Source organism: Solanum lycopersicum, chromosome 5 (genome assembly GCF_036512215.1).
Source record: "Solanum lycopersicum chromosome 5, SLM_r2.1".
Taxonomy (NCBI): Eukaryota; Viridiplantae; Streptophyta; class Magnoliopsida; order Solanales; family Solanaceae; genus Solanum; species Solanum lycopersicum.
In genome coordinates, this window is record NC_090804.1 from 4,367,577 (window position 1) to 4,388,989 (window position 21,413).

The 21,413-nt window shown below is 28.4% G+C and overlaps 2 protein-coding genes across 2 annotated transcripts; one reads left to right on the forward strand and one right to left on the reverse strand.

Moving 5' to 3' along the window:
* Window positions 1–8,224: 8,224 nt before the first annotated feature.
* Window positions 8,225–12,780, forward strand: LOC101266819 (transcription factor bHLH30-like). Its single transcript, XM_004238921.4, has 3 exons — window positions 8,225–8,410; window positions 8,788–9,218; window positions 11,134–12,780. Exons 2-3 carry the CDS (start codon window positions 8,790–8,792, stop codon window positions 11,656–11,658), a joined length of 954 nt encoding a protein of 317 aa, XP_004238969.1. The 5' UTR covers window positions 8,225–8,410; window positions 8,788–8,789; the 3' UTR covers window positions 11,659–12,780.
* A 6,887-nt stretch (window positions 12,781–19,667) lies between these two features.
* On the reverse strand, window positions 19,668–21,413 carry LOC101267113 (aspartyl protease family protein 2). The gene has a single exon (XM_004238922.5). The coding sequence runs from the start codon at window positions 21,292–21,294 to the stop codon at window positions 19,933–19,935; it is 1,362 nt and encodes a 453-aa protein (XP_004238970.1). The 5' UTR covers window positions 21,295–21,413; the 3' UTR covers window positions 19,668–19,932.

Sequence of the window (21,413 nt, forward strand, 5' to 3'; positions counted from 1 at the left end):
TAATTAATCTTATATTTTAGCAAGATCTTGATCAATAATAATCATGATAACTGCAGGTGGAACCATATGATGAACCAAAAATAGAAACAAAGAACAATTTTATTTTATTTTTTTAAAAAATAATATCATGACCAAATAATATAGTAGACAAACCCTATAACTAGCTTAAACATGGAAAAAAAAATGTCAAAGACCTAAATTTTAATGTGTTTTATTTTATTGCAAATAAAGCCACTTTAATTCATTGAAATTTAATAAAAGTGTACATTTTTAAAATTTTTTTTATAGGGTTTTGAGGTATATGATTAACCAAGACTCCACTTTCGGCTACACTATGCAATGGACAATTTGAAAGCATGTTTTGAGAATGACTTGACAACAAAGTATATTGGGTTCTTTTTCATTGACAAATCTTATTTTAGGTTATTTAGAGTTATGACGGGATGAATATAATCTTTACGTTTATCTAAAAATTTTGAATTTGATTTTTAGGTATGAGAAATCATGATAGAAAATACTTTTTAAATGAATTTTACGTAATGTAAATTCAGATTAATTAGATCCTTAATATAGATATTGTACGTTGAGTGTTGGACGAAAAGAAGAAGACAAACCCAACTTTCCTTGTAATTCTGTCATATTTTGTTCAAATAAAGATGAGTTGAATATGTTATGTATGTTCGGATAAAAGATACCAAACATGTTATGTTTTTAATACCATGATTTCGAACCTACTATTCTTTTCAATTTTATAAGATTTTTATACATAGATTTATCTTTCACATAAAAAAATCCACAATTATAACTTCATATCGTCGGTTTACCTCTAGTTTTATAATAGTTCTTTTTCTATTATAATTTTTTTTTCAAGCTTATGATCGATAATGTAAACTAACTCACGTTGACAGATCTAGTGTAATTATGGAGGAAATCATGCTTTCATTTTTAAGCCTTGAATTATGACAAGCCTAGTGCTAAATTTATTATATTGCTTAAGTCAAACTTTGGCATAGACTGATTCTTTTTTTTTTTTAAGGAAAAAAGTTAGTGTTTAATCAAATTTATAATTCTAATAGGAAGTTCTTTAAATCAAATGATTAACTCTAATTCTAGGAAGATAATTATATATATATATATATATATATATATATATTGATTATCATATACTCTACTATACAATTTACACAACTCCCAATCATTTGCCTATATTTTTCTCCTATTTTCTTCTTAGATATTGAGTTAGTTTTTATTTATTTATTTATGTTATTTCACTTATTATGTATATACTTTTTTTAAAAAATAATTAAGGTACTTAAATGTAATCATCCTTCTGCTCGTGATGTGGACAAAACTAACACCACCGCTATGTGGTCCATTAATTTATATTATCAAACGTATCATCGAACTTAAGAAAAAATCAATTTTACAAAGAAACTGATCCAAATACATTGCAATTGATACGTAAGATTCGTTCACGTATAATCTTGTTCTATTTTAGAAATAATGTCATTCGTGACTTATGTTTATTTTCAATTTTAATCTGATATATTAGAGACTTGTGCATGTGACAATCAGGTTTTAGGATTTTTTTAAAGTTGATTATAGATTTCTGTAGTTTATCGTAATGGTTTGAGTTTTAGACTAACTCGTCTTGATGGGATAAAACGAGTGTCATTACCTCTATTTTTGAATCGTGATAATAAAATGATCTTACTAATATATTTTATAATATATTAGTCTACACTCAAAGTAAATAATATCACTAGTGAATTAAATTATCACGTAATATGTATAGCAACATGTACGTAATGCATGCCTCTATTATCGCCATTGTATACATTCCAATAAATGATTTGTCATAATATATGTATATGTACTTCCTAGTGCTCTCTAAATGACTATATTTTATGTTATGAACACATATGATTAGCATAATTTATCATTAACCATACAACTGAACCTAATTAATTAAGTGGCATTACAAAATTTTACTTTATTAGTTAGGTTTAGTGGCAAATCTTGAGTTAAACAAACTTCTCTATTGGAGTACTTTCCCATTATTTATAGATTTAGATTCTTCCTTTGGTTGATTTGGGATTTGTATTTTTCATAAAAAGCCATTGAAAATATAATAAAATAAGTAAATAAAATATAATAAAAATATTTTTGACGCGACTGATTATAGCATCACTTTTTAGATTTAATGGTTATTTAAGTTAAACTGAAAGTGCCTTTTAGAAAATTTGTTATGTAGCAAATTACTTTTGATTAAAATAATAGTAGGGGACAATAAGTAAGTTCATAATGCTAAAAAATAATAAATTAATTAATTATTTTGCTTTATGATCTGTCTTATTAGTTATGTTTAATGTTTAATAATATTATATATATCTTGCAAGATCTAATCAATCTCTTATTATATGGACTAGCATTGCATATATATTTCAAGAATCTTGATATTAATTTCTTTATTAGTTTAATATATAAGATTCGTCTAGCATATCACTTATATTTTTCTCAGAAATTTTACTCTTCTCCCATAATTTTTATTTATGATTCCATCACAAGTCACTAGGGTCACAATTAAGCTCTCTCATCATAAAAGAAATATTAATTGACTATTTTTCTTGAAGAAGATTTTATACTTTTTCACACCGAAAGTACTTTTAACTTGTTTGAATATATATGAAAATACATCTTGCTAAAAAATTTAGTATAAATAAATAAATTAACAAACAAAAATAAGCTTCAGTGTAATCTCAGCATGTGCAAACCACCTGAAATTTGAAAAAACAATAATCATGTAATGTGAAATAAGCATGCGCCTAATTTTATTTTAATTTTTTTATTTTTCCTTTTGGCAAATACAATGTCATAGGGAAAATAAATTCTTTTTGGATAAAATTAATTAGTTGATATATATATATATATATAAACATGTTAGAATTAAAAGTTGGACTAACTAAAGCCAAAAGTTATTTTTTTTTCCAACATACTTTAAGACAAATATAAAATGATTTTAATTTCTTTCTTTTTTCAAACTCTACATAAAGTTTTTTTTTTTTAAAAAAAAATGTAATTAGCCAAACTAAGAAAAGGTGATCAAACATCACTACTAATAATTAGTATAATTAACCAAAACATGTGGAGTTGGTTTCTCAATATACTACACAATTGAATTATTAATTAGCACCATAATTATTAATTAAGCACTTGTGGTTTAAGAGGAATTAAACGTCATGACAGCATGAGACTGATGTCATAATTATTAATCCTCACAAATAAAAGCAATATAATTTATTTTATTTTTTTCAAAATTTTATTGTTTGCTAGTGCTACTAGCTATCATCAAATCTTTGAATTAGGAAAGACTTAAAATTTAAAAAAAAAAAAAAAGTACAAGGAAAAAGGAACCTAAGCTAAAAAGGTTAAAACAATGGGGACCAAAGTAGCCATGCGTGTGACCACTATATATATATGGTTCCTAAAAATTCTCATCCCAAAGGCTCGATCGATTTTACGTTATCATCAGAAAATTATACTGTATATAAATATGACGAATATCATATTTAAAACTAATATAACATAAAGTAACAACTTTTATAACTCATTAAAAAAGGATCTTTTTGTATTTGCTTATAGACAATATTTAGATTAATATAAGGATCAAGAATTGAACACAAATATTTACATGCAAAGAACTTGACTTAACCCCTCTACTTCCCTCACAAAACCAAAAAGGAAATTAAGGTTACGTTTGGTACGAAAGAAAATATTGTTTGATATTTTTCATGTTTAAGTGCCTCTAATTTATGGATCATTTTCCAAAACCCTCTCATGCCATTAGAGGCGGAGCTATCTTTGCCTGAAATGCGTTAATTGACACTCTCTTTCGTTCAAAAAATATATATTATTGTGTAGATCGATATATGAAATTCAACATGTATATAGTACATTATCAGCTCTTTTGACCTCTTCACATGTTTACTTCATTATGCTTTGAATATTTTTAGTGAAAATCCTGACCTTGCGACTAAATGTCGTCCTCCCATCTCTATCCCTATTCACGACATTTATTTATTACGTTAAACTTTCAGAATATTATTTTCTACTATCAAACATAAAAAATATAAAAGCAAGAAAATATTTTCTTCTTCTTCGTGTCGAATACAACAACAAACTCAATGCATAATTCAACATGTAAAAGTCTAGAAAATTCAGAATACACAAACCTTATTCCTGTCTCGTAGACTAGATAAACCCTATAGCATATATTATGAGGGCAGTGACAAATCTGTGCGTTAGAGTGACCTGACAATGGTGTAAAGAGGAATAAGGTCAATTAATATCCGTACTAAAAATAGACTAGGAAAAAGCACTAACAAGAGACATTGGAAATCAACATGTTTTATTTTTACTTGTTATTCATGTGCATAGTGTTTTTATTCCTACTCTAAATGTTTGATCATAGGGTCTTATTCCTACCTAAAATGTTTGTTCAAATTTGTCACATATAACATTTAACCTAATTAAGTACCTAACTAACCTTTGTTTTTATAGAAAAAATTTAGTAACCCATGGACAATATATATATAGGAGATTCTCTCAATTACTCAAATTTATTATGGAAAAAGTTACATATCCAAATCCATATTTTATTCAAAAAATGCTGCTACGTTGTGTCTGCGCTGACGTGACATGCAAAGAACATTAACATTATAAGAGTCCTAAGCGCAACTCTTTTGAAGAAAGATTATATTTAATTACTAGATATTTATGTTACGTCTTTACTGATGTGGCCTGTTAATAAAAGTAACGTTATATAGCTGTATAAGCAATGCATGGGTGACGTTCATCGATTCAGAGTCTTATGCGCAACTTTTCTAGAGAAATTTATATATGTTCTTTTAACTCTTTTTTTTCTAATATTATGAATAAAGGTCTAATTTTATTATTCCAAGATATTATAGGGGTTGATGATATTTGTATTAACTTTACTCAGCCAAAATTTCATATGGACTGTGTAATTAGTCAGATCATGTTGGTCAAGACATATCAGGAGGAGTTAAAAGCAGTTTTTTTTCTCCTCATTTTACTCTTAGTCAGTCATTTTCTTTTTGTGTAGTAGTATTATAATCATTTCATAAAAAACAGCTTTGGAGCTTTATGCATATTTGACTAAACTAAAGAGACTTTTAGGAACAAAAAAAAGAAAAGGAAAAACAACAATGATGTATCGACTATCGATCGATCAGTGTAATCATACATATGAAATTTGAGAAGAGTGATATATACGTAAATCTTATCCTTACTTCAAGAAGATAGAAAAATTGTTTCCGAAAGAATTTTAGCTATAATCTCTTGATCACTAGGTATGTATTACGTTACATTTGAAAACATCAATCATTTTCAGCAATATTTTGGTCCTTTTGTGGAACTAATTAAGTAAAATATAAGCAAGAAGTTTTTTTCTTTATTTCTAGCATTAGCTAATAATTGTTCTTCACATAATGTTGTTTTAGTTTCAATGATTTTATTCATGTTCATGTAAGATTGGGAAAGCGAGGAGGTCATAAGCGTATACTCAACGTAGATTTAAATTAATCAAAATCTCAAAAAATTTGTTTGCACTTGTGTATATATTATTTTCTTCGAGTTTTACTTATCAAATTACACTGATATATATATATATATATATATATATATATATATATATATATATATATATATATATATATATATATATATATATATGTTGTTATATTCAATCCATATAAAGGGTTGATCTTCCCATTTATCAAAAAAACACAAAAGAAATTTTTGCTTAATTAATACCCTAGGAAAAACTATTGGTGGAATTAGATGATATAAATAATTGATTAATTAATCTTTGAATAATAGAAAACCAAGCATAATGCAACATGATGTCAGTGTAGAATCACACCAAACCTCACAAAGTTAATAGAGACAACATTTTAGAATTTACAACTTATGTCAGCAACAACTTGACAATTTAAATATTTCATAATTAAATTATAAATAATTAAAATTGTGGTAGCCTAATATTAGTACTATTGCTTTAACTATAGTGGGAAATCTGTTGCTAATTCCCAACCATTAGATTAGAGAGAGAAAAAAAAGGTATCCTTGAGTTAATCTAGAAGTTTGGTATAAATATTAAAAGTGCTTGTAAATAAAATTAATTAAAGATAATAACTTAATCACTTTTAACTTATGATCCTATTTAACTTTGTCATTATTCATTTATACGCAAATATGAGGAAGAATGATTGAAAATATCAAGATATATTTTCTCTTATTTCAACATTAATCCAGTAAAAAATTCGCTCAAAGAAATTAAGTTTTTGCTTTTCGCTGATAATTTTTTTTTTCACAATACAAAAAGATAAAAAATATTTATCAAACACCTTTTCATTATCAATTTCAACACTCTATCGAACCATTCCTTCTATTCCAATTTATACGTCATAAATTTCGAGATTCAAATTAACTTTCAACTTATAATAGTGATCTCAGACATAAAACTTCAAACTTTTTTTTTATTTTTTATATATATCTGTAAACTACGTTAAAAGTATTATACATCATAATAATTAACTAAAAACACATAGAAAAATTTCAATTCGAGAAAATTTATCTGACTCTCGAAATTTCAACCGTACCACGTAAATTAAAATAAAAAAAGTTACCAATTACCAAAAGACTAATTAGCCCCTCCCCCCAAATGAATTAAGTATGAATAGATGCAACTGAAATCGAGGAGGAATAATATATCATGTGAAGACAAACTCATCAATATGTAGTTTGCAAAAATGACCAATTATATTACACTACCCCCCTACCTACCCTCCCCACCCACCCCCACTATGAGGGGTGGGGGTGGGGGGTGGAGTGTGTTCCAAGACACAATGATTACAAGGGTCTTGGGGAAGCAGAAAGGTTTGGCGTGGAAAATAGCTACTCTATACTATATGTATATGAGAGAATAATAATACTATATCTTAACCTAACTAACCCTAAAAATACCCTAACTTTTTATATCTCATGAACCAAAAAGTAAAAACATAATTCGTTAGCGTTTAAACGTAGATTTTAAGATCAATTTTTAAAATTTTAAACTTTGAATTACATAGCTTTAAATTTTAAATTCGTATGTAATTGTGATTAAAGTTGATGTATAACAAAATTAGTACGAAATGAACTCTTAAAATGTGAACGGATGGTATGTATATTGTCATGTTATATCCATAATTGCTAAAAAAATTAAATTGATGATTATTTATTTATTTTTATAGTGTAAAGAAGTAGTATTAATTTACTTTTGTGATGAATAAGCTAAACTTCTAATTATTATTAAAATTGTGTTTGGTCGGTCGACAATCCGTGTGTTTTGCCTTCACAGTGTTTCTTTTTGTTGCAAGTAACATACACTCTAATAATTATATTACTTTGAACCATGTAGTAAATAATAATACTTATATTGTTCATAGGGAAAATAAAGAATAATTTTACTACTACTTTTATGAAAATATATTATACTAATAATATATATAATAGGGACAATTCTCACCTTTTGAATTAGCTTTTAAAGTTATGTTAAATTCAAAATTTATTTTTTTATTATGATATCAGAATAGAGCCCATCTAAATTTTCACTTTCGATGTTAAATTCTTAAGTTAAATTGTTCACACATCAGATGTGGAGCTTGTGTGAAGAGTCTCGCTTCCGCCCTTTAAGAAAATGAATCGATGATCTCTTTAATACGACGTGTTGGATAATCATCGCTACTTGAGTTGGCACGCCGTTGTTATTTAGCTAGTTTTTAGGGTTTGATTATTACATTTATTTTAACCAGATAAATAATATCACATAAATTAAGACGGACGAAGTTATATCTAATAAAATAAATAAAACAAAAATCCAAAGTGAACAAACATGAGTGAGAGAATTAACTAGTTAGTGTGTGATAGGTATATAAATAGATATAATATATAGTTGAAAGAGAAAAAAAGAATGCCGTAAAGAGAAAGGAAACAACACTGCCAGTACTTTTACATACCCCTTCTCTATATATAATAAAAAAAATTAAAAAAATTGTCAGAAGTGGACATTAAAATATAAAAAATAAATAAAAAGTTGGGTCCATTTTTAATTTTTTTTTAAAAATAAATAATAAATACAAAAAGATACCAACAAAGCCACAAAAGAGATTTGAAAAAAGCTAGTTGATGCTAAGGATAAAAAGGGTCACTTCCATTGCCATTCAATACAAGTTGAAATCTCAAACCTAAAAAAAAAAAAAGAACTTTTCTTTTCTCTCTCAAAACAAACCAAAAAAATAAAAATAAATCTTAGTTCTTCACTATTCTACATCAAAGCAAAGCAAAGGTCTGTCTTTTACTTACCCCTTTTTGTGTTTTATGAAAAAATTCCTTTTGTCACACAAAATCCAACTTTGTAATATATTTATATTTTTTCATTCAACATATATATACTTATACATATGATGATTATCAAATGTTTTATTCTTAAAAAAAAACATATTTGATGTATGATCTATATATATTGACCAGAAAAAATAAACAGTAAATCTGACTAATTACTTTTGTTTATATAAACAAGCTAAACCTAAACTTCTTCAAACATACTATTGTTTCACTCGTGTAATCATATTCAGTATATAATCTATGTATATCGATTAGAAAATTTGTTACTTATTATTATATATATGTTTAATTACTATAATAGTTCTGAATTTACTATAGGTATGCATCCACAAAGTTTCATGAACCCGGTTCACTTCCAAAGCAACTCAGAAATGTTACCATGGTCAATTCCACCGGTTCAACCATTTATGAACCCGGTTCACCACCATGATCAGTCATTTCTCCTCCCTCCATCACCATCGGCTTACGGTTTATTTAATCGTAACACTAACACAGATCAACAACACCTCCGGTTCATCTCAGATAGTTTAGTAGGTCAAGTGGTTCATCATCATCATCATCATAATCAACCCGGCTCAATAGCACCTTTTGGTTTACAAGCTGAGTTACAAAAAATGAGTGCACAAGAAATAATGGATGCTAAGGCATTGGCTGCATCTAAAAGCCATAGTGAAGCTGAGAGAAGACGTAGAGAAAGAATCAATAATCATCTTGCTAAATTGAGAAGCCTTCTTCCTAATACTACTAAAGTAAGTCTACTTAATTGTATGCTTATAAGAGTTTATGTTATGTGCGCAGACAATCATAACATTATATCAATCGATGATGATGAAATAATTATACTGGATATGTTGTTGATGATCACCTATAATATGACTCTATATTAGGGTTAGTGTTGAGAATATCACTTATAGTAATGATTAAGAGGTAATATAACTCTTCGTAGCAAGATTGATATGATAATTTGAATGTGTAAGTTTATTTTTGTTTAATATTGTTTGTGTATATAAGTATATAACCTAAACTCTTAAATGTGATGTGTTATTGCTTTGTTTTGTTTTATTTTAGGTGTATTTAGGTATATATATATCGTGTAAGAAATTTTTTTATATTATTAAATTATTTAAATGATATTTATGGATTGAGTTTATTTGAAATGATTAACAAGAATTTTTTTATAATTTTAAAATTAAGAGAAGTTATTTATTAGTGATATAAAAACTCCTTGTATGGACGATTTATATGACTTGAAATTCTTTTGGTTTTAGCACTTTGAAAACCATGAAACGAAATTATGTAACCTTTAAAGATTGATTTATCTGTTATAACAGAAAAAAATAAATTGACGATAATGATATATATAATTTATACTCTTTGATTTTAGATCTTCAAAAGATTTTATTTTGGATTCTTTCATGACTAGAAAGTAAAAAGTATACGTAGATAATACAAAACCTAGCAACACCAAATGAGTGTGAAGTGTGTAATACATAGCTATAGCTAGAAGTACCAAAAAAGTGAAACACCCTTTTCTATTTTTTCTTCAATTAGTATTCGTTTCGTTTCAAGTTGTTTGTCATATACATATTTTAGACTGATTAAAGATATGTGATTTCTTTTATCGTTTTTTACACTACACGTTAAAAAATTATTAAATTAAATAATAATTTGAATGTATTCTATGTATGTTTTTTTTAATTTCGTATTAAATTAAAATTAGACAAGTAGATTAAAACCGAGAGATGTTTAGTGCTAGTTCCAAGGAAAGTTGGAACAAAGCGTTAATGTCGCAAATTTGACATGAAAAAGAGAAACCACCAAGCAGTTCAAAAGCTTCCATAGAAAATTCTTGCCGGTTATTAAATTTACATTACCCAAAAAAAATAAAGTAGTTGTTAAAAAAAATAAAATCAACAAGAAAGAAAATATATATTATTTTAAAAGAATTAATTTAAATGAGACAAACAAGCATTTTTGTCAGTCATGTATACCATTTTTTTTAAAAAAATAAAAAACTCTATGTACTTCATGCCTAGTCCTCAAAAAACCCCACCCTAAAAATCCTCAATTTAATGATCAATCATATAAAGTTTACAAACCCCAAAAAATATTAATAATAATTTATTTTATATAATTTTATTGATAGATTATAATGTGAGTAATATAAAAATATAGAGTTTCTTTCTGAACGATTTCTTGACTTAAATAAGAGTATCAATAGTTCAATACATCAAATAAATGTAGTAGCAAAAAAAATTATATTGAAAACGATTAAAAAAAGAATACGTAGCAACAAAAATAATATGATAAATTGAATTAAAGAAAACCCATATTCTTAATATTTTTTCAACTTATACATAGGTGTGTGGTTTAGTTATCGCTTAGGTAATTTGATATGTCTAATTTTTCATATCCTTGATCCCAACTTATATATTTTATGAAACAAACGATTATCTATAGTTATCATTCAGATGACGATTATAGCTAGTGTTAATATTGTATAATTCTTCATATCATTGATCTTAACTTAGATATTTTATGAATGAACGATTATCTCTAGTTATCATTCATATGACCTGATAACTAGTGTTATATATGAACAAAGTTATCATTTAGATGACCTGATAGCTAACGTTACGTTGTTTTTTTTGTTTATGTTAATAGACAGACAAAGCTTCATTGCTAGCAGAAGTGATACAACATGTGAAAGAGTTAAAAAGACAAACATCCTTAATATCAGAGACAAGTCTTGTCCCAACTGAAATTGATGAATTAACAGTTGATAATGCAACATCTGATGAAGATGGTAAGTTTATAATAAAGGCCTCTTTGTGTTGTGAAGATAGATCTGATCTTTTGCCTGATTTAATCAAGACATTGAAAGCACTAAGGTTAAAAACATTAAAAGCTGAAATTACAACACTTGGTGGACGTGTTAGAAATGTGTTGTTTATAACTGGAGACGATTATTATTGTAATAATAATAATAATCGAGAGGTAGATACGTGTATAAGTGGAGACGATGAAGATACTGAGATGATGCAGCAACAACAACAACAACAACCACAGTATTGTATAAGTTCAATACAAGAAGCACTTAAAGCTGTGATGGAGAAATCAAGTGGTGATGATTCTGCTTCTACAAGTGTTAAGAGACAAAGAACTAACAATATCAACATCCTTTCTTAAATTACTTCTTTTCCCTTTTTATGTGTGTTTGTTTTTGTTTTTTTTTGGGGTGTGTGGTTTTTGTTTTTTGTCCATCTTATTTGGGCAGTATAATGTAGAGAGTTGGTGGTGTCTAGGGTTTTGGGTTAATTGTATGATGTGTGAGTTGCATATTGGAAAACCCTATCATAGATAAAACTCGAAATTCAGGTATTTAAGTGGAGAAGTATCTATAGAGGGTCAAATTTAGTATCGGTGTATTTTGATATAGGGTGTTATTTGACTCTTGGAGGTTTGATTTCTCGATTATTATAAAAAAAAATATAATATGTTAGGGTTGGTGCATAGTGGTTTTCTTTTTGTGTTGTGTCCAAAAAGTGTTTGATTTCCTCGTGTCATGTTTATCAAAAGTCTGGTATTTGAATGAAGAAATGTCGAGAGTGAATTCTGCATTCCTTATTTTTGAGTCGTGCATTATTGACTGTCGGGGATTTCTGAATTATAAAAAAAATGTAGAGGCATTGTTTTTTGGGTGGTGGTGGTGGGGGGGGGGGGGTCCAAAAGTGTCTTAATCAATTGGCTCATGTCTATGTCATGTCCATCAAGAGTTGATCAACTCAAACAAGAAAACCCTTGAGAAAGAAAAATTGAAGAGAAGGATCTTTTTAGTGAAGAGAGAAACATTATAAGAATAGAAATATGGTGAAGTATTTTGATTACATGCTCTTTGTCTCTCTTTTGTTTTTTAGTGTGAAATTTCCTTGTCAACTTCTCTTTCTTTGTCACAATTTATGCATGCTCACAATATGCTTATTCTATCATTTTATGGAGGAAAAAAAAATAGAATTATGGGGTGTCTTTTTTAAAAAATCTTTTTTCTTGTGGGAAAGGGAAGAATCATTGTAAATATATTTATTTACTAGTGTTTGTTGTGACTCATATATGTATTTGCCTTGTACTTTTCTTCTCAAGGCATAATACTATATATCATTTTGCTCTTCTTCTTTTTTTCAAGTCTAAGTATCTTGTGGGTGATGGTGTTTTTTTTTCCTTTTCATTTTGGGGTGTTTATTTCAATATTCTATGTAATAAGGGGATGGCAAGATTATCAATGAAATTATTATATATATATCTTATATATTATATGTGTTTCTCATGTCTGAGTTGAATCAACATTAATTGCAAATTGTAATTATACTTGTTAGTTAGCCCCATATATATATCTTATGATCTTAAATATGTCATGTAATAATCATACACGTGGCAAATTGTTAAAAAGTTTTGAAATTTATAGCAATGTTAAACCTATCATAATGTTTATGGTGTTATAAAAATATTCTCACAAGTCTAAAAAAAGTTATATCAATAATATCTTTTAGGTTATTGTGTCAAGTTTAATTTATTATATCAAAACATATTACTCTTACTATATATTAGTTTTACTTGATGGTGTAACAAATTCTACATGTTTTTATAGACTACATAGTGCAGAAGCTAATTTTTTCCAAATGTTTGAGACACAAATTTTCATTATAATATTGGGAATAGGTATTAATTAATTTTTTTTATTGATTCAATCAAAATATTTAAACGAATCATCACTCTACATTTTTGAATGGACAAATAGTGTTCTTTTAAGTTGTTAGTGCCAATAATCTGTCGATTATCTTAAGTCATAGTAAAGTGACAGAATTAATAGACATGAAAGACATCTTAGATTTCGTAAGATATTCCAATGTTTTATGTCCTATGGACCACCCAATATATGATTATGAAATTTTGCATATATTTATATTTGTTAGGTTCGACTCAATATTCATGTGTGTATTTTAATTTGGTCATTAATCTTCTAGCCTTTAACGTAATCAATTTTTTGTTGACTTTATAAATACACTTATTGCAACAAAGCGCTACGATAAAGTGCATAGAGGATATGGAGGAAATTTGATTGATTCAGAATCTTTAAGTTTTATATATATATATAATATCTAAAAAGTAATAAAATTTTTCGATTAAATTTCTCTTAGGTTAGGTATTTGGAGTAACCATGTATCGAGTTGTCTTTATCGTTTGTCTTTATTTTAGAGTGATATTATCGTAAGCACCATCGACGTTAAGCTTAATAATATTTAGATCAATTTCTATTAAAACTTTTAAGTGGGCCTAATAGATCAAGGCCCATATAAATGGGCCATTTCTATCTTATCCAAAGTAAATTTCTCACTGGGCCTCACTTGTAGTAGTCCACTAAAAAATTGTAGGCCCAGTATAATAACTCTTAAAGCCCGTCAAACAAAATCTTCACGTTTTAACGTTTACCTTACTCTCATCGGAAAAATTCACAAATAACCATTTTTCGGTCCTTGTAATTGAAAAATAGATAAGTGTTGTGAAATTTCTAAATTTACGGGTGAAGCTCCATGAGATTGTCTTGGAAATCGGCCCCCAATATTTAAAACCACGTGATAGTAACTATTTTTCAAAGACATGATCGAAAAGTTACCTGCAAACGCTATTTCTCGATTATAGCTTCCTTGGAATCCCCCATCCCTTCCTTAAAGGATTACTTATTTACTATGTATAAATTAAAGAAAACGAGATTAGAATAAGCTATTTCCATCACACCTCTTGAAGTCCGACCCTTCACCGAACTCTATAAATACAATATACTTTATGCATCATACCCTCCTAAATTTAGGATACTACTACTATATAGGATTAATATTTTTTTATATATAAAAAATAGGAATTAACTATAAAAGATTTGTCACTAAATAATATGTAATTAACAAAAAAAACTTGATAATCCATTGCTAAATTGACTTAGTGACAAATATTATTTAGCTATAGAATTTGTTTGTCACTAATTCTTCTCTCTCTTTTTCTTTTATAGTATTTATTAGCTATTAAATAATATAGTAATATGATTTCTAAATTTATCCAACCATGACCACCCTAGCTAGGTAGCCTCATGATCTCTAAGTTTGGATAGTACTTTTTTTTTTATCCTCTCTGTTGTATGCATTGAATTATACACAAGATACAAATGTCACAACTTACACACAACAAACATGTTGGCCTTAAAAAGAGTTTTTCATTTTTTGGATTTTCGATCGATGTCTGATAATTATATTCGGGTCTAATCTAATTCAGATTCATGCACAATAATCTTTTATAAAGGAATATGATAATGCACTAATGAAGACATATATTTTTGTTTCTCGTTCTATACTTGTCTTATGGTCTAACTAATCTGGGTTCACGCAGAAATGTGTTTCATATTAAAGGTAAAACGCTTCTAAACAAAAGCGTGACTTCCATATTAAAAATAAATTCAAAATTTCTAATTAAGAATGGGAGAGTATTTATCTTCGATTAAATTGAGTAAATGGGGAATATATGTCACTTCACGAGTCATAAATTTGTGCACGTTTGGGTAGTAGAAAGACCTCCAACTTCCATCTACACAAAAATGAAAATCTAAATGGTACTATTTGTTGTAAAGTGTAAATAAGGGTTGGCTCATTAAAAGATTGGATGACCATAAAAAGAAAAATAAATAAATAAATTGGAAATGAATAAAAAAAATCAAAACAAAAATTTTACAAATCATGTGGGAAGAATAAATTTCCCTATCACACAGTTAATAATAAATAGAATTCTATGAGCATAATTGTACTTGTTATTGGTGTATACTCAGTGTATATAATTAAAATATGTAATGTTATATACACTATGATTATATGTTGTATATTGCCTAAAATTTGCTTAAAATAAAATAAAATAATAATTAGGATTATTTTTTATTGTTAGTTTTGTTGGAGTGTTGTACTATGCAATTTTTATTTTGTTTTCGATTAACCATTCAATATAAAAAGTTACAAGCCTCGTTACTTCAGAATCACATTATATATGTTTAGTAAGGGATGGTATATTACTTAATTATAAATAAAGGAATTCACATCTCTATATGCCTTTTTAATTTGAGTTTCAGATAGTTTTAACTCTATAGAGAAAACGTATAAAGCCTGATGAATAGACACGATATGAACAGATCTTGAAGCCGTATCATCAAGAAGAAGAGTAAGAAAATCTCAACCATTAAACTTTGAACTTCGTGAGTACTCAAAAAAATTGGTTTGATTCGAAATATGAGAGTCAAATTAATTAATGTTCGATTTAAAATAAATTTGAGATCCTTTTATTGTTGCAAGTGTACACCATTCCTAGTGTAACAACTCAGTATTCTGACAGAAATCCACTAAAAGAAAGCAAATTGGTTGTTCAAACTTATAATGGCAATAGCAATAGTACACCAAACAATCATTCACTCTTGTGGACCTTTTATTGACCAAAACAACATTTTTAACATTTTAATTTTTCTTTATCATCATTATATTCTCTTCTTTTATGTGAAAAAAAAAATCTAAACATAAATCTTGTGTATGGGTACACGATATAAAGTTATAATTTTCAAATTGTGATTTAAATATATAACTTGAGATAACAATTTTAAAATAAAATTAAAAATAAAAATTCATGATCAGCGTAAAGACAATATTTATATTCTGTAAAAAAATTATACTAAAGAATGATTAGTTCTACTATGATTAACTAGTGCATCATTCGAATCACAAGGTAATTATATGTTTGCCGGAGGATTTTACTGTAAAAATACCCGAGAAAATCAAAAAAATGAAAAGAAATTGAGGTTGAAACACCCCACTTCGTAAACTTTAGTTTGATTTTAAAAAAAATCAATAATTTAATTTGATGTTTGAAACTTTGAGTCAATTGATTTCAGCACACTCTTAGAGGCAAGAAATCAAATATAATTTTAATAAGTTTTAAAAAATTAATGATCCAATCAAAGTCTAGATTTTATGCATTTGTCAATCAATTCAAAATATTAGTCACACATTATTCCAATAAAACAACTAAAAATCATACTATTTTTTGAGTTGGACTTTATTGCATTAAATGAGAAAAAAAACTACTCATTCAAATATTTATAGATTTTCAAAAAAAAAAGCTGCATCATAAAAGATAGTAATATAAATAGTTCATATTAATATAGAAATTCTTATGACTATTTTCACAATTCAAATTATAATTTATAAATCAGTCAGAAATAACTTCATTAGTTATCAAATTTCCAAAAGGATTATTATGATTGACAATTTGACATAAATATCAAACAATGTCATTTTCAACTAATATATACACACACTTATTATGTCTTAATTATTGGTAAATAAAGTTGGTGATCATGATTCTTCTAAAATCTTCAATTAAATAATTAATTTTCTATTTAAAAATATTTTTTTAAAAAAAAACTAATATGCACCATGTGACTTTTTTATTATTTTCAAATGGGTTTTGTCGACACATAAAGAATTAATATTGTTGAAAAAGCTAATGTCCTTTACGATCTTATATTATGTTTTTAATACAGTTACATCATTTGGAACGATTCACTTTTTTCTTTTTCCTTTTTAATCTCTTTTTTTATTGCATATAGTCCAATTATTAAGTAGTTAAACTTTACCTTTTCTCGAAAGTTCTTAAATAAAAATTTTTGGAACAATTTGAGTCATTAAATTAGTCATAAATATTTATATTAAAATAAATCGTTTAGGTTTAGGTTATAATTCACTGAAATACAATATTTTTTGAATTATATATATATATATATATATATATATATATATATATATATATATATATATATATATATATATATATTTCGTGTATTGAAATATTGAGAATTCTTTTGATGAAATTGTTTTGTATGAGATTATAAGTACACATACACGAAATCATATAAATACTAATGTTTTTTTGGGTGAAATTAGTTAAAATATCACAATTATAAAAACAAAAGTATTTTATCATATGAAATTGTTTACGCAGCACAAATATTATAAATTTAAACTTGACCAACTCCATCATCTAGAAGGTAAGCAAATTAATACTCCACCGCTATTTCAATTTATTTATCTTATTTTTCTTTTTAATTCATTTTGATAAAAATACTTTCTTTTTACAATTCTTTAATTTAAATTTTTACCTAACACGTTTAAGATTAGATATTTTGTTAGTAGATCTTTAGTTTAACATCATAAAATTCAGAATCTTTAATACTTTTAAAATTTCGTGTGAACTAAAAGCCAAACAAACAAATTAAAACAAACAGAGCAGTAGACATTAAAATCAATTACCAGCAAAAATTGTGATGCAGCAGTAAGTACTTATTCATTCTTAACCAAAAATCTCAAATTCAAATGTTCTTAGCTAAAAAGACACTTTTATTATCCGAATTCAGTCAATCTCTAATATGAATATTAATCGAATGGAATGAATAATAAATTCATTTTCCATAAAAATGAATCCAATGTCCCAAAAGATAAGTCATGCATGGACCTAGTGTATAATGGCTATAATATAATGGGGACGTATAGAAAGTAAAGTCCCTTTTGTAGTACAAAGCAAACCCCTCTTTTTGGGGTCCATAAAAATGTAATTTAGGATTAATATTAGGGGATATGTGACTTATCGAGCTGGCAAATATTGAAAAATGTTTTTCTTTTCTATGACAATCAGACAAGAAATTGATAGGAATATACGTAACAACCTTACAATGACAATTAGGACGTAAAAATCATTAGAGATTGGAGATCGTGATGAGATGAATATGATTTCTTTATTCTTTATTAGAGGTCTTTTTGATAAGTCGTGAGCAGGATAGATGCCAAAATTTTGATGTTTGTGAGTTCTAAAGTAGCGAATAGAAGGTCTGTGTTGATAAAGATCACTAAGTCATATTTGATATTGTAGTATGAATAAAGAGTATATAATGAGAGGCTATTGAGTTCGTCCATGCCCTCATGTAGAACCGTAGCTCCACCCCTTGTCGTAAGTATGAAAAAAAAAATCATGATAGAAAGGGACTTATGTGATGTGAATTTCGAAAGAAGAAAATCATCTATTCTTAGTGATATTCACGCTTTTTTTCCCAACAAAATCTTTCATATTTGATCAATAAGTGAAAGGATAGTCAAACTCAGTTTAACTTCTTTTTTTTTTTTAGTTGTTATATCTTTATTTTGAAGAAAGATGGATCAAACAAATTAAATTTCGTTAAAGTCTTGTCCTCTTATTGATCAAGCAAGGTTGTACTGAGACGGATAACATCAACTAAACACTTTCTTACTCCCATAGATTAGCTAGTGTGCAATGACAAATACCTACAACCCTTTCGTTTATCGGAGATTTTTTTTAATCAAAACTTCAAAACAAATATCGAAACGAATATATAAGAGGATACAATGGAAAGGTTATTTACTCTTTTGTTTTGAAACAGTCGTTACTTATTAGGGATATTGATTAAAACCAACTTCTGTCATGGGTGATAGAAAATTTATTACAACATTACTTTATAGGGTTAATTACTACACCGAATTATTGAATTAAATGACAATTAGTACAACCTACTCTTCATTATGAAAATTACACTTAATTAACACCTTTTTTCTATTTTTTTTTGTTGTGTTTTGTCAAAAGTATATATTCAATACCTCAATTAACATTAAAAAATGATAATCCCATGAAAAATATAGAGTCGCAGTGAAACGAATAAAATCAGGTCAACTATAACTAGAAATTTTGAATAAGTTCCCCGACCCTTTTAGTATATAGGCTTTACTTGTTGTGACTTAATCAAAACGCCAAAAACAATTAGACATCAAGTGATGAAAGTATAAATAATATAATTTAATGTAAATATCAAGTACGAGTAATCCAAGATTTGTTTGCATGATAATTACCTAAATAATTGATTTTAGTTATTTTCCATTTTTCACAAACATTGACATGTTCATATGGGTACAGTCATACAGTTTGAATTTATGTTCATCAAATTATATTATATGAAAAAAATATCATATTATATAACACCCCCACCCTTTGATTCCATAATTCATTAAGAATTTCACGTGAAAGCATCAAACACAATTCAGACAGACAGCAAGAAAAGCAACAAAAACATATCCATTATTATTTTTTCCTCTCTCCAATATATTTTTTTGGTTGTTTCCTATAAAAATCATTCAAAACAAAAAACGACAATAATATAATTAATATTTATAACACTAAATTCACAAACAACAAATCCATTTATATTAATTTCCACAAGAAAAAAAAAATGTACCCCCAACCGTCCAACAAAAAATGAAAAAAAAAAAAGGGTTCACACTTGGTGAGTCGAGTAGACTCACGACTCGACTCACCAAGTCATTATGGTTTACCACAACCATGCCGAGAGAAACCTATTCTCGATCGATCTCTATCGAATTCAAACATGAACCCTTGTTGCATTAGGTTTCCAATAACCGAAAACCCTGAAGGTGCCGTCAACGGTTGCAATGCGAGACATTTAACGTCCTCCGCGGTATCGATAAAGTAGTTCCCGGATGGCGGGGAGAGGATCGAGTTTCCACTGAGTTTGAAACTCATTTTCGGGAAACTCGGTCGTGACTCCCCCGAAACGTTGACGCATAAGTCGAACCCGACAGTCGGCTCATCGGCTTCGGGTAGTGTAACGAGCCGTTTAAACGCTTGGACTATACGCCGATAAGCCGGTTCGGCGAGAAATGTCAATGTTGTCCCTGAATCCATAACAGTCCCTCCATTTCCTAGCTCATCAATTTCCCAAACGGAAGGGCGTATTGGTAGTTTCACATCTTCAATGTAAACACTTTCAATCCCAATATAGTAAAACGTTGAAGTAAACGGATTACTTATCATCGGCGTGTAATTCATTTTCTTCGGATCGTTGACCGCCGTTGACCGTCCGATTAATAAATAACTCGTCGGAGTCGGCGATAATGTGTAATCCATTAAACAGTAAGAAAATTTATTACCGAACCGGCGGCCGAGTTGACTCGCTAACGAAATCGAACCGCGGCCTAAACCCATTACTCCCTGAGCTCCGTTGAAACTCGGACCGGCAATGCTTGGACCGGAAGCTTCAAAACTACAACCAAAAGCCAAATTCCTAAACTTCACCGGTCGACCGGAGCTGGCATTAAGCGTGGTCGTTTCAGTAGAGAAAAACCCTTTAGTTTCCGATCCATCGGAGTAAGAGTATTCGTATCTACAGGGGCTATGGAGGCGCGTGTGGTTACACGCGACGCCTGTAGGATTAGGAACGAGCCTACATTTCTTATCGTAGCAATGGTAGGGTAAATAAGTTGAAGAATGCCGGGCGAGGAATGCGGAGTTTCGAGGGCGGGATGAGCAATTCCGGCAAGCGGAGCAACTGACCCAAACTAAATCACTACCGGTATCGGCGACGAGAAGGAGGCGTTGGGGTGGAGTACCCAATCTGAGATCTACGAAGTACTGCCCACTGCCGGTAGTTGCACCGGAAGTTAATGGGAGTTTAGCGGAACGAGTAATGCTTCGGTGGCCGAGGGAGGAGTAAAGGGTGTTTAAACGGTGGATATCGGAAGAGAGTGATTGTGAAGGAGTTGTGGGAAATGTGTCTTTGTGGAGTAATGGGAGTTTTAAGTATTCGAATTTTGTACGGCGGTTGACGGCGGCGACGGAGGAGATGAGGAGGAAGAAGAAGATTATTCCGGTGGCCCTTTCTGCCATTGAAGAAGATATGAGAAAAGAAAGAGAAATATGGAGTTATGGGGTTGGTTACATTTATACGTACGTGTTACTCTCTCTATTGATTAGTATAAGATTCCATCACCAATAAAACATAACAT

Bases quoted from the DNA above. Each gene is read 5' to 3' on its own strand.
- LOC101266819 (XM_004238921.4), top strand. From the start codon at position 8,790: ATGCATCCACAAAGTTTCATGAACCCGGTTCACTTCCAAAGCAACTCA. The intron at 9,219-11,133 runs GTAAGTCTACTT...TTATGTTAATAG, and splicing joins TTCTTCCTAATACTACTAAA to ACAGACAAAGCTTCATTGCT.
- LOC101267113 (XM_004238922.5), bottom strand. From the start codon at position 21,294: ATGGCAGAAAGGGCCACCGGAATAATCTTCTTCTTCCTCCTCATCTCC.